A 12,500-nucleotide genomic window follows, 5' to 3' on the forward strand; every position below is an offset into this window, starting at 1 on the left:
CCAATATAGCTGCTTTCTCAAATGAACTCCATATCTGCCAGTCAACTGTGAGTGGCCTCCTACAGTGACACAAGACTTTAATGAGTTCAGTGTGTGACTGCGTGTGTGTGTGTGTGTATGTGTGTGTGTGTGTGTGTGAAAGTGAGAGTGAGAAAGACAGTACATGACATGCTCTGCCCTGCTTGCTTGAATTAAATGAGACCAAACAAAGCAGTCTGTTTTTGCGCCCTACTACACAAAGTCTCTCTCTGTCTGTGTGCGTGTGTGTGTGTGTGTACGTGTGTACGTGTGTGTGGTTGCACCCTTTATGTGGTTTTCCACTAAACAGCAGTTTGAGTTTGAGGGTCTAGCTGAGCCATTTTCCTCTCCTTCATCCATCCACTCATCTATTTCTTCATCGATCCATCCCTCCATCCTCCCACTCTCCTCTCCTCCTCCCCCACATCCCTCTCTCGCTCCGTTTACGTCAGGAGCTGCACTACGGCACAGTCTCCCCAAAACATTACACACACACTTCCACACCGTCTTACATGTTGCACAACTTTACACACCCACCCATACGCTCTCCCTCACATGCACACACACTTCCTTTCCCTCTCAAACACACACACACACACACACAGACAGAGACAGATGGAGATGGAGACATAAATACAGTAGTTGACACGGTAAGGCTGGGGCCCCTGACTGGGGCTTTTAATGTGACACAGATGTGCTACACGCCTGAATATGACTGAAGATGACAAACGCAAGCCACACACACACACACACACACTGGAATATTCACAGCTGGGCCCAGGGTTGTGTGTAACCATCTTTAAAACAATAGCCCCCTCAGCCTGTCTCACACAAGGCCTTCTTGGGCAACTAATGAGCCTCCTGGTGATGCCCTGACAGCACAGACATCGAAGCTCCATTCAAAAATGGAAGATCTCCAAAGCCCTCAAAAGAAACGTCAAACTGCAAAAAGTCGATCCAGCTTTGGAGCAACAACATTTCCAAAAAAGGACCTATCCATTCGAGCTCTTCATCTCCTTCCTCAGAATATCAGCCTCTAGTCTATTCCATCCATCTGCAGGCCTTTCTGTTCGAAGCTGACCGATCCCATCCACACACGCCTCCGTCCAAAATCCAACGGGATTCCGTGAGCTGCCCACACCGACCCGTGACCCTGACCCCTGCCAACGGCCGGCAGCGCCAGCTGTGCGTTGCCCGCTGACCAGCGCGAAATCGACCACACAGCCTGGCACATTCTGAGCACCAGCGCCAGGACCTAATGACCAATGAGCCAGCGCAGCACGGCTCCCCTGAAGGCTTTACAGCACTGCAGCCCATCCCTCTCTATGCTGATCCCAGATCAGGGTGTGTGTGTGTGTGTGTGTGTGTGTGTGTGTGTGTGAGATGGAGGGGTGGCTGCTTGGCCACAGGTGTACTTTATTTCTTGCCCTGCTACCTGGCAGCAGAATCTCAACTGGGTTTACTGGGTTCTGTTTAGCAGCAGGGTGGCCTTCTGGGTCTAGGACTAGCTGGACTCATCCATCCTCTGAGAATGGTGAGAGGTGTGAGGGTGTGGTGTGTGTGTGTGTGTGGCCACTACACAGCATGACGAGTAGTCACACACTCTGCAGCCCCCCACCGCATTGCATTAGATCACCAGTGACTCACAAGTGAAGCGTGACATAATGCTGTCCTCAGAACACCAAATGAGACGTCCCAATGACCTCAGGCCAACACCATCGGCGGCGAGAGAGAGTGGCCTGAGCGGCGAGAGAGAGAGAGTGGCCTGAGCGGCGAGAGAGAGAGAGTGGCCTGAGCGGAGAGATTCTCTCTTCTCTCTCTCTCTCTCTCTCTGGAGTGAAGCGAAGGAGAGGGGAGGGCGGAGTGCTTCTGCTCTCCGTGTGGGAACTCTGGGAGGGCGTGGATGAGTGCATTGTGCTCCCCCACACTAACTAAACACAAACAAACACAAACACACAACAACACAACAACATGTTTGTGCACCCTCTAGCCTCACATGTGTGTAAGCTGTGGGGAGGCCATACTGGCAAAGTCAAGCGTGTGTGTGTGTGTGTGACTGTGTGTGTGTGACTGTGTGTGTGTGACTGTGTGTGTGTGTCATCTCAAGCTACAGGGGGAAACGTGGGACAATGCAAGCAGGACTCCCTTGTGTTTTGACATGGAGGGGGATGTGGGGTCAGGATATCCCTTCAGCCACTTCCTCCTGGAACGCAGTGTTTGGGCCATCCTCTACGGAGCGCTCAGCCCAGCGCTAACAGCGCTAACGCTAACACACCCACCCCTGGCTACAGCACAAGCCCAGGAGGGGCACCCAACACCAGGCCTAAGACCTGGTAGGGTCAGTGCCAAGAGCCGGAGGATCAGTTGACCACCTCCATGGAGAAAGGTAATATGAGAAGTTGCAAGTGAGTGACCGTCTGTGCGAGTGTGTAGCTTTTGTATTGAGCCTAGGTGTCAGTATGTGTGTGTGTGTGTGTGTGTGTATGTTTGCGCATGTTTATGTGAGTAAGAGCATGAGTGAGTGTGGGAGGGAGTGCACACCTCTGTGTGTGTGTGTGTGTGTGTGTGTGTGTGTGTGTGTGTTTGTGTGTGTCCACATTCAAAAAACTCATTTCTACAGTAGATGAGAGAGCAGGCGGTGTCCATAATGTACCCTGTGATTCAGAGTCATTTCACATGCTGTGCTCAATGATTAACAATCTGACCCTGACTCCCAAAACACACACACACGCGCACACACACACACAAGTGTATAAACACTTACAACACAGACCTGCAAACACAGACTTTAATTACACACATTCAAAAAATGCCAAACACACACACATACTGACCTCCCAGAAATGCCAAAATCCCAACTTAAACACACCCTCAGCTTCCTTAAAAGGCAAAATGGGCCCCACAAGCACTTGAGCTCTCTTAGGAATTAACACACACACACACACATCTCAATCTCTTAGGAATTAACACACACACACACACACACACACGACTCAAGAAGAATCTCTGAAAGCTGAAGCTGAACCGATGCGTTAATAACACTCGTCCCAAAAACCCCTTTCTCTTCCCTCGTTTAATCTCTTCCGCCTTTCAACTCCCCAAACTCTCCCCTCTTCCTCGCACTTCTCCAAAACACACACACACACACACACACACACACACACAGAGCTACTACTAACAGTGCAGCACACCTCCAGGCCAGCACCGTGGCGTGATAAACAGGTCAATGGATGACCATGAAGCTCAGAATGTGTGTGAGATAGAGGGAAGGACAGACAGAGAAGAGGGAGTGCAAAGCAAAGCACTAAAGGAACACCACTGCTGGAGTCCCCAAACACAGGCCCTCACACCTACACCCTGTATCCCAACACACACTCAACATGCCCAACACTGGACCACACACACACACACACACACAATCAAAGAAAGGGAAGATGTGTTACAATAACCTGCTCCCTCCAAAACACATGCTCTTTCCCAGTAAAGGTTCTCCACCAATCTGTGTGTATGTGTATATATATATATATATATATATATATGTATGTGTGTGTGTGCTGAGAAGTTTCTTACCGCTGGCGTTGGCTCCTTTCTCCCCACCACAGAGAACCACATGCTGCTGCCCTTACACACACACACACACACGTGCGTGCTCCCTCTTTCTCTCTCTCCTTCTTCTTCTTCCTCTTACAGGAGAAGCGAGGGATGATCGTGGCGGAGGAGCAGGATCTGTCCGTCACTCCCCCAGAGAGGGGAGGCGCGCGCTCTCACTCAGTCCCACCGCTGGAGAGGAGCAGGGGGGAGCGCGGAGGAGGAGGAGGAGGAGGAGGAGGAGAGAGACTGGTCCGGTCAAGAACTCCCAGGGAACCTCCACATCCAGGCTGAAGAGCAGGGTCCGATCCGGGGGGAGGGACGCCCGCTCACTTCCACGCTCACAGTCCTCTTTAGAAGGGTCAGCAAACTTTCTGCTCCACTCCGCGCCTCCCGCCTCTTTCAGTTGGCTCGCTCGCTCACTGGCTCGGTCTCCGCCAGTCGCTCGCTCTCTCCTCTCTCCAGCTGTGTCGCTCCCCAGCCCGCGCAGGCAAACATATCATTACACTCCTCCACTCTCCTCTCCTGCGTTCCCCCTCCCACGTTCCCCCTCCCACTCCTTCCTCTGCTCTCACCGGAACGTTCCACCCCTCCCTCTTTTCACTCCTTCCCTTCTCTCTCCTGCTCTCGACACACACACACACACACACACACACACACACACACACACACACACACACACACACAGCACCTCAGGGCTGAAAATAGAAGTGCAATAACAGGGGGGGGAAGGTGCCCCCCCTCCCCCCTCCCCCTGTTAAAGCCTTCAGATTTGGCACAGAAAATAAACAGTCCTTACAGTCAGACCCCTCACCACACACACACAGCTAACAAAACCACCCTCCACAGTTTAATGTGCATAAATGTGGCAATGCGCGCTCCTGAACGCGCACACACACACACACACACACACACACACACACACACACACAAACACACACACAAACAGTTGTGAAGTGCTGCAGCTGGTGCCTGGCACTGGGAACGTCCACAGCTGCTCCTAGCTGCACAGGCCACTGCATAAACTGCAGGATTAAAACCTAAGTCCACCCACCCACCCACACCCATACATCCACACACACACGGACAGCTCACTTCACACACAGTACACACACAAACACACTCTCAGCACCCGTCAGACACGAGAGTCAACAGCCACACACTTCAGTATGGAAGACGATATCTAACGAGGAGAGTGAGACAACAGTGCTCTCCTTGAAGAACAGCACACACACACACACACACACCTTTCACTCTCTCCACCCTTCCTCTCCTCTCTCTCTCTCCTGGTCTCTTTCCATCTCTCTCGCCCTTTTCCAACAGGAAAAGACTTGTTTGAAAGGGAAACGTGGATTTGCTTACAGGCTCAGTTTTACATTCCAATTTGACTATGTGCCATGCAGACAGAGTTAAGTACGACTGGGAGAAACAAAGACTGAGCTCAGAAAAAAAAAAAAACAAGTCATATACCTCACACACACACACACAGACGCACACACGCTCAGACACACACTGTTTACAAAAGCAGAATCACCGCAAGATGGCTGCTGAGCTAAGGAAGAAGGAAGGAAGCGAGGGAAGAGGGGAAAAAGAGGACAGAAGAGAGAGAGAGAGAGAGAGAGACACACACACTTATACACGTGCCTGTTCATACATGCTCTGCCACACTGTGTCTCCAAAACACTCACAAATCCCCACACCCACACACACACACACACACACACACACACACACACACACACACACACACACACACACACACACACACACACACACACACACACACACACACACACACACACACACACACACACACACACACACACACACACACACACACACACACACACACACACACACACACACAAACACACCCTCTTGCACCCTCACTCCACACCTCCCAATATGCCAGAGGTGATTACAGAGAGAACTCATCAAGACTTCATCTGAACGTGGGTGTGTGTGTGTATTGTGTGTCTGCATGTATGTCTTCATTTGAGGTCCCTATAGTACAGAAAGCTATGCCATCTGTGTTTGTCCAAATACCATAGAGGCTTTCAAATGGTGCACAGGAACAAGCACGTGAGAAAAAAACCACTCATGCTAGCAGCTCCTTTCAATGCAGCAGCAGTGATGGCATCCTCAAACTGACATGATGATACACAGTCTCCACATACCTTGTAAAACAGATGTACACATGCCCAGATGTTCACACACACACACACACACACACACACACACACTCACTCTCTCTCTCTCTCTCACACATACACAGCTGTTTAAACTAGCCTGGGGCCAGACACCACTCGTTAGCCCATTCCAAATCTTTCCATAGGCTATTCTGCAATTCTCATCACTCTTTCTCACTCTCTCTCTCACACACACACACACATTCCAGAGAGGGCTCAGGAGTCAGGCTGCATCCCCCTCTTCCCAACTTGTAGCTTTATGAGGAAGAGCCCCGCTCAGGTGAGCATGGGGGCCTTACCTTGGCAGCCACGATGCTGAGGCCCATGCCATTGTGCTTCTTGAGCGTGACCGTCACGATTTCCGGATCCTTCCGCATTGGCTGTGGACACACACACACACACACACAGAGAGTCACACACACAGGAGAATGAGTCAGTGAGGCGGTTCTTGAGGGTCCTGGTGGAACAACAGCAGCAGCAGCAGCTGTGCAGACTGTGGAGGAAAATGTTGAGGCTCCTCTCTCCTCTACTCTCCTCTTCTCTCCTCTGTCTCTCTCTCTCTCTCTCTCTGGGCTGTCCCTGGAGCAGACTGAGGCGCTGAAGGAGGGATCCGGGGGAAACGGAGCGCGGGAGAGAGAGAGAGAGAGAGTGAGAGGAGGAGGAGGACGAGGAGAGGCGGCCGCTGTGCTGGGTTTCTCAGAGCTGGGCAGACCGCAAAGGGGAACGGTGGCGTCTGGAGACGAGTCAAGAATGGAAGCCACATGCGCCCAGACGGAGAGAGAGAGAGAGGGATAGAAGAGAGAGAGAGGGATAGAAGAGAGAGAGAGAGGCAGAGAGAGGAGGGATAGAGGAGAGAGAGAGGCAGAGAGAGAGAAGGATAGAAGAGAGAGAGAGACAGAGTGAAGTAAAGAGGGATAATAAAAGGAGCAACTGAGAAAGAGAAAAAGTAGTGCTCGAATGAGAGAGAGAGAGATGAACAGAAAGAGAGATGGTGCAAGAAACTTACTGATTGAGAGAGATTCCCTTCAGCTCTAAGGCGAGGCAACGCGGGCGGAGATGGGCGCTGAGGAGGTGGAGGAGGAGGAGGACGAGAGCCCAAGAGTGGGAGATGCAGAGGGAGGGAAACGGAGAAAGACAACTTTCCCACCGAGCAGCACTCACTCTCTCTCTCTGTCACACACACTGTATCTATCTCTCTCTCTGTCTCTCTCTTCTTTTCTTCCTTTCTCCCTAGGGTGCTGTAGCAGCCTGTGGCGTACAAGCTGAACACTCCAGTGAGACTCCACAACAAGACAAACAGCTCTCTCTCTCTCTCCCCCTTCTCTCTCTCCCCCCTTCTCTCTCTCCCTCCCTCCCTCCCTCCCTCCCTCCCTCCCTCCCTCTCCTAGTCAGTCTCGCAATGCTGCTCGTCCACATAGTTGCCTTTACATCCCGGGGGCAAGCCCCGAGAGGGGGAGGAGAGGAGAGACGACGAGAGAAGAGGAGAGGAGAGGGGGATGAGGGAGGGAGGGAGGGAGAGCTTGAAGCCACAGGATGGTGGCATTTGTGACAGGGTCATGTGGAGCAGAACCAGTCTGACAGAGTGCCACAGGGATGAGCTCACTCGGGGTTACTGTACGGGACATGCGTGTCTCTTCCACTGTTCGGGGTGTGTGTGTGTTTCTGTGTGTGAGACAAGAGGGTGTTTGAGGAGAGGAGAAAAGAAGGGGCTCTGTGTGTGTGTGTGTATGTGTGTCAGAATGAATATGTGAGTGTGTGTGTATGTGTGTGTTGAAGTGGTGTGGGGGTTTAGTGCTGGGGGTCTGAATGGGTGCACGTATATGCATGGTACTGCACTGCGGGCTGTGCAAGAGTGTGCAACAGAGCAGGGAGGGGAACATTCACTGTCACGCAGGAAATGGAAACAAGGCAAGGCTGCATTTGTGATTGAAAGTGTGTGTGGGTATATGTGTGTGTGTGTGTGTGTGTGTGTGTGGGTATGTGTGTGTGTGTGTGTGTGAGTGTGAGTAAGAGTCAGAGACGGCGAGAAATAGCGCCATAATAAGCCTGGGACTCTGTATGTGTGTGTTTTGTGATGAACTGTGGCGGAGTTTTCCAGCACACACCCACCACAGCGAGCGTCACTGTCTGAGGCGCGCGTCCACCCAAACACACACACACACACACACACACACACCATCCCCTCCTGAAACAGAGCCCTTCCTGGAACTGCGGCCGCATTTCTTACGGCTGCATGTGTGCAGTCGGGGTTCAAAAGGCCACGCGCAGCCCAGCGCAGCCCAAACGGATCCCAGCGCAGCCCAAACGGATCCCAGCGCAGTCCAAACGGATCCCAGCGCAGTCCAAACGGATCCCAGCGCAGCTCTGGCTACTACGCGGCGCTGGCGGGGTTTGGGTAGAGCTCAGCTGAGCTCAGCGCGACGGAATGAAGCAGGAGGAGAAAACACACACACACACACACACACACGAGAGAGAGGAGAAAAGAGCTTTGCACAGCGCACCGCTCACCACTCGACAGCAGGACACGCAATACTGTTCAGGACAGACAACAGTTGGTCAGTAGCCCAGAGAGGACAGAGACAGAGAGAGAGAGAGAGAGAGAGAGAGAGAGAGAACGAGAGAGAGAGAGAGAAAGATAGAGAGAGAGAGAGAGAGAGAGAGAGAGAGAGAGAGACGAATGTACTGTATAACTATGAACGAGTGAGATGGTGAACAAAGAGGGGAGCCAGAAAATGAGGAGGAGGAGGAGGAGGAGGAGGAGGGGAGGAGGAGGAGGAAGGGGGAAAACGCAAGAGCTGAAAACTTGGGGATGGAGCACAGAGGGTGTGTGTGTGTGTGTGTGTGTGTGTGTGTGTGTGTGTGTGTGTGGGGGGGGTTGTAGGGACGGAAGGGAAGTAAGGGGTGGGGCCATCTGGCACACGACCAGCCCCCGGGATAATGAGGGCTTCCACCCTCTCCCCCAGTGCTCCTCCACCTTCTCCCCCAGCGCTCCTCCTGCAGCCTACTCCTCCTCTCTCCCCCAGTAGCGCTCCTCCTCTCTCCCCCAGTAGCGCTCCTCCACCCTCTCCCCCAGCGCTCCTCCACCTCCTCCCCCAGCGCTCCTCCTGCAGCCTACTCCTCCTCTCTCCCCCAGTAGCGCTCCTCCTCTCCTCCTCTCCCCCAGTAGCGCTCCTCCTCTCCTCCTCTCTCCCCCAGTAGCGCTCCTCCTCTCCTCCTCTCTCCCCCAGTAGCGCTCCTCCTGCAGCCTACTCCTCCTCTCTCCCCCAGTAGCGGTCCTCCTCTCTCCTCCTGCAGTACTCCTCCTCTCTCCCCCAGTAGCGTTCCTCCTCTCCTCCTCTCTCCTCCTGCAGTACTTCTCCCCTCTCCCCCAGGCTCCTCGTCAGCCTGCCCTGTTGCCTTGGCCCAGAGAGAACAGGACGCCAGAGGAGGAGGAGGAGGAGGAGGAGGAGGAGGAGGAGGAGGAGGAACAGCGGCATCACCCCAAGGGAGCACTGAGACGGGGAGGGGGCGGAACCGCTGCATTCTGGGGTCTCCGGGTGATTAGGGCAAGGAGAGGGGGGCCGAGCGCTTTTCCGGAGCATTCTAGCCACTAATTGGCCTCGGTGGTGTAACTGGTGTCGACTGAAATCAATCTCTCGATTCTGTCTCTCTCTGTGCTCTCTTTGTGTTTGTATGTGTGTGTGTGTGTGTGTGTTTGTGTGTGTGTGTGTGTGTGTGTGTGTGTGTGTGTGTGTGTGTGTGTGTGTGTGGCATTACTGGAGCAGTAATTACAGCAGTTTTAACTCCACTAACGATGTTTTGCAATCCTAACAATGTCATTTTTTCTCCAGAGAGCATAATGAGCAAAGTCCTTCAGACCAGGAGCAGAGCCAAAACAAAGCCGCGCAAAAACACAGAGTGCACGCTAACGCCTAGCGCCGAACACTGCAAAGTTCACTGGGCTCGGTGCTTTCCTCTCTCTCTGTGTGTGTGTGTGTGTGTGTGTGTGTGTGTTTTATGGTGGCCTGTTCAATTTAGCAGAATGAGTAAGCAAGTTACTGTCCCAGTATGACCAAACAACCTGCCAAAACAGCCCGGTTTCAGAGTCACTGCAGCTGTGTAAGACTAGCTAAAGTTAGCAAGATGGAGGGAGTGGCAGCATTACAGCAAGAGAGAGAGAGAGAGAAATGGCATGACAAAAAAAATGGAGGGGGGCTGACAAAGACAGAGAGAGAGAGAGAGAGAGGGAGGGAGAGAGAGGGAGGGAGGGAGAGTTTAAGGAGTCTCATAAATCAGCAGAGCTGACTGACTGAGAGACAGAGACCCATGGAGACAGACAAAGAGGAAGAGAGAGAGAAAGAGGAGAGGAGAGGAGAAAGCGAGTGCGTGTTGCTCACCAGCTCAGAGTTGTCAGCGGAGAAGTGGCTGTCACAGTCGGCTCCTTCGAAGTAGACGGTCCAGGTGCCGGGAGAGCGGGGGTGAGGGGTCAGACGACAGAAGCCTGGACAGGAGCACGAACACACGGAGAGAGGGAGAGAGAGAGAATTTTACAACTCCTGAAACCAAACACCTGGACACACTGCCAAGACCTGCCCTAAATCAGGCGCTCTCCACCTCTCACACACACACACACTCACACACACACACACTCCCAGATAAGAGCGCGAACAGCAAACAGTCACATCCGTGAGGAACACATTCCAGTGGCTCGACGTCAGGCAGAGTAAACGCAGAGTAAACACACACACACACACACACACACACACACACACACACACAGTCATCTTTCAGTCACTGTCTGCATGAACACTGCACTCAGCCTACCAAACAGAACTCTCAGATAACACCAACGGACATGTGTTTTCTGGCCAGAGCAAGGTGGCACACTAAAAAACAGTCCATCTGGAAAATGGCCGTCTCCTGAGAGAACTCCCACGGAGCATTCTAAGAATACCGACGAGAAAGCCTCCCTGACGTTCTCACAGTCCAGAGTCCCAGCCCTCCCCTTTCTGAGTCCAGTATGTCATCGCAGACTTGTGGAAAAGCCGCGCGGACAGTGTGCAGCCGTGTCCAGAGAATGTTCTGGAAGCCATCAGGTGGTGTAGCCCAGGAATGCTCACCACGCTGTCCAGGCTGTCTCCACCCTCCATCTCTTAGCTGCGCTCTGGACCGCAGTCCCTCATCCGTCTTACCCTCCCTCCCTCCCTCTCTCCCTCCCTCCCTCCCTCCTCTCTGCTCACTGCTCAGGGATTCCCAGGGCTGAGGTAGCCATCCAACTAAATCACACACAGGCCTAGCAGCTCTAGCTCATGCTTCATAAGCACTTGTAGCACTGTCCAAAAAAGCTTCTGGTCAACAATGCGGTGCTTCACGGGAGAGGACTGATCATGCAGAGAGAGGGGGTGCTGAAGTTCATGGTTTGATTTGGGAACGTTTCCATGGTTTCCAGTCCACCTGTAGCACTGCTTTCAGGCACGCTGGAGCAGCAGAACTGACTGGCCCGGGGTTTGGGAATCGACTGGCCCGGGGTTTGGGAATCGACTGGCCCGGGGTTTGGGAATCGTGTCAAATTGGGTCTTAGTGTGCTTTGGATAAAAGCGTCTGCTAAATATCAGTCACCTTTACCTTTCTTTCCCCTCCTCTCTTCTCTCCTTCTACCAATCGAGCACCCATTTCTGGCCTAGTAGCACCACCGCAGGTTTCATAAACACCTGTAGCACACCTGTGGCACACCTGTGGCACACCTGTAGCCTCCACCCCCCCCCCCCCCCGTCCCCTGAGGGCCTCACCTCTCTGGCAGAGGGGCTCTAGGAACTCCTGGAAGCCGTTGGGGATGTTGCGCACCACATCGCACGAGTAGCCGTCCTCGGGCAGCAGGAAGGGCAGCTGCAGGTCGGGGTCCTCCTCCAGCTGCACCTCGCGCCCGTCGCTGCGCGCCAGCTCGTCCGCTGTGTTCTCCGCCACCGCCACCACGTGGTCAATCAGCTCCTGCACGCACACACACACACACACAGCAGAGGGATATGAGAGAGAGAGAGAGAGAGAGAGAGAGAGAGAGAGAGAGCGTGAGAGAGAGAGAGAGAGAGAGAGAGAGAGTGAGAGAGTGAGAGAGGGGTTGAGTTAAACACACAAACAGGAATGTAGACAAATGTAGACACACACACACACACGCACGCACGCACGCATTCTTCCTTGAAACAAGTGGAGTGAGGGCGGGATAAATAAGGTCTGAGTGACATGTGAACTCGCCCAAACTTGACGAGAGAGAGAGAGAGACAGACAGAGAGAGAGAGAGAGGGGGGGGGCAGAGGCAGAGGCAGAGAGAGAGAGAGAGAGAGAGAGAGAGAGAGAGAGAGAGAGAGAGAGAGAGAGAGAGGCAGAGGAATGCTGAGTGAAGAGCATGTGACTACACTTCACACGCACCACACTAATAACCCATTCTACAGCACTCACACATTCCACGCTTCCCACTGTGAGAAAAAGTCTATGAAACAGTTATAAGCCAATTAACACCCACCACTTATAACTGACCGGCTGACCACAGACAATAACCGATGCAGGACAGACAGAAGAGTGGACGGGCCAGGTGAATACTCACAGGGGGGATGTAAGGCTCGTCGGGGGCACAGTGGTAGTTGCTGAGCAGGGCGTTGAGCTGCAGTGAGTTGAGCTTGAAGCAAGTGTTGTTGATGTTCTGCACGTCCTGCATGGAGTACTTATCCATGG

General features: G+C 53.1%; 1 protein-coding gene across 7 annotated transcripts in view; it reads right to left on the minus strand.

The window, feature by feature from the left end:
* Nucleotides 1-12,500, minus strand: part of afdna (afadin, adherens junction formation factor a) — a 67,698-nt gene that overhangs the window by 29,746 nt on the left and 25,452 nt on the right. For all 7 annotated transcript variants that reach the window (XM_076272797.1, XM_076272801.1, XM_076272800.1 and 4 more), the window contains 4 exons: nucleotides 12,373-12,500; nucleotides 11,564-11,762; nucleotides 10,172-10,275; nucleotides 6,095-6,175 (listed from right to left, as the gene is read on the minus strand). The exon at nucleotides 12,373-12,500 is cut by the window's right edge and continues 16 nt beyond it. In XM_076272797.1, the coding sequence (XP_076128912.1) occupies nucleotides 6,095-6,175; nucleotides 10,172-10,275; nucleotides 11,564-11,762; nucleotides 12,373-12,500 (512 nt within the window). The remainder of the gene's footprint in view (nucleotides 1-6,094; nucleotides 6,176-10,171; nucleotides 10,276-11,563; nucleotides 11,763-12,372) is intronic.

The sequence above is a fragment of the Alosa pseudoharengus genome, unplaced genomic scaffold, assembly GCF_046254945.1.
Source record: "Alosa pseudoharengus isolate Yale_2024_CS ecotype anadromous, Long Island Sound unplaced genomic scaffold, YU_APseudo_1.1 YU_APseudo_1.1_scf_7, whole genome shotgun sequence".
Taxonomy (NCBI): Eukaryota; Metazoa; Chordata; class Actinopteri; order Clupeiformes; family Clupeidae; genus Alosa; species Alosa pseudoharengus.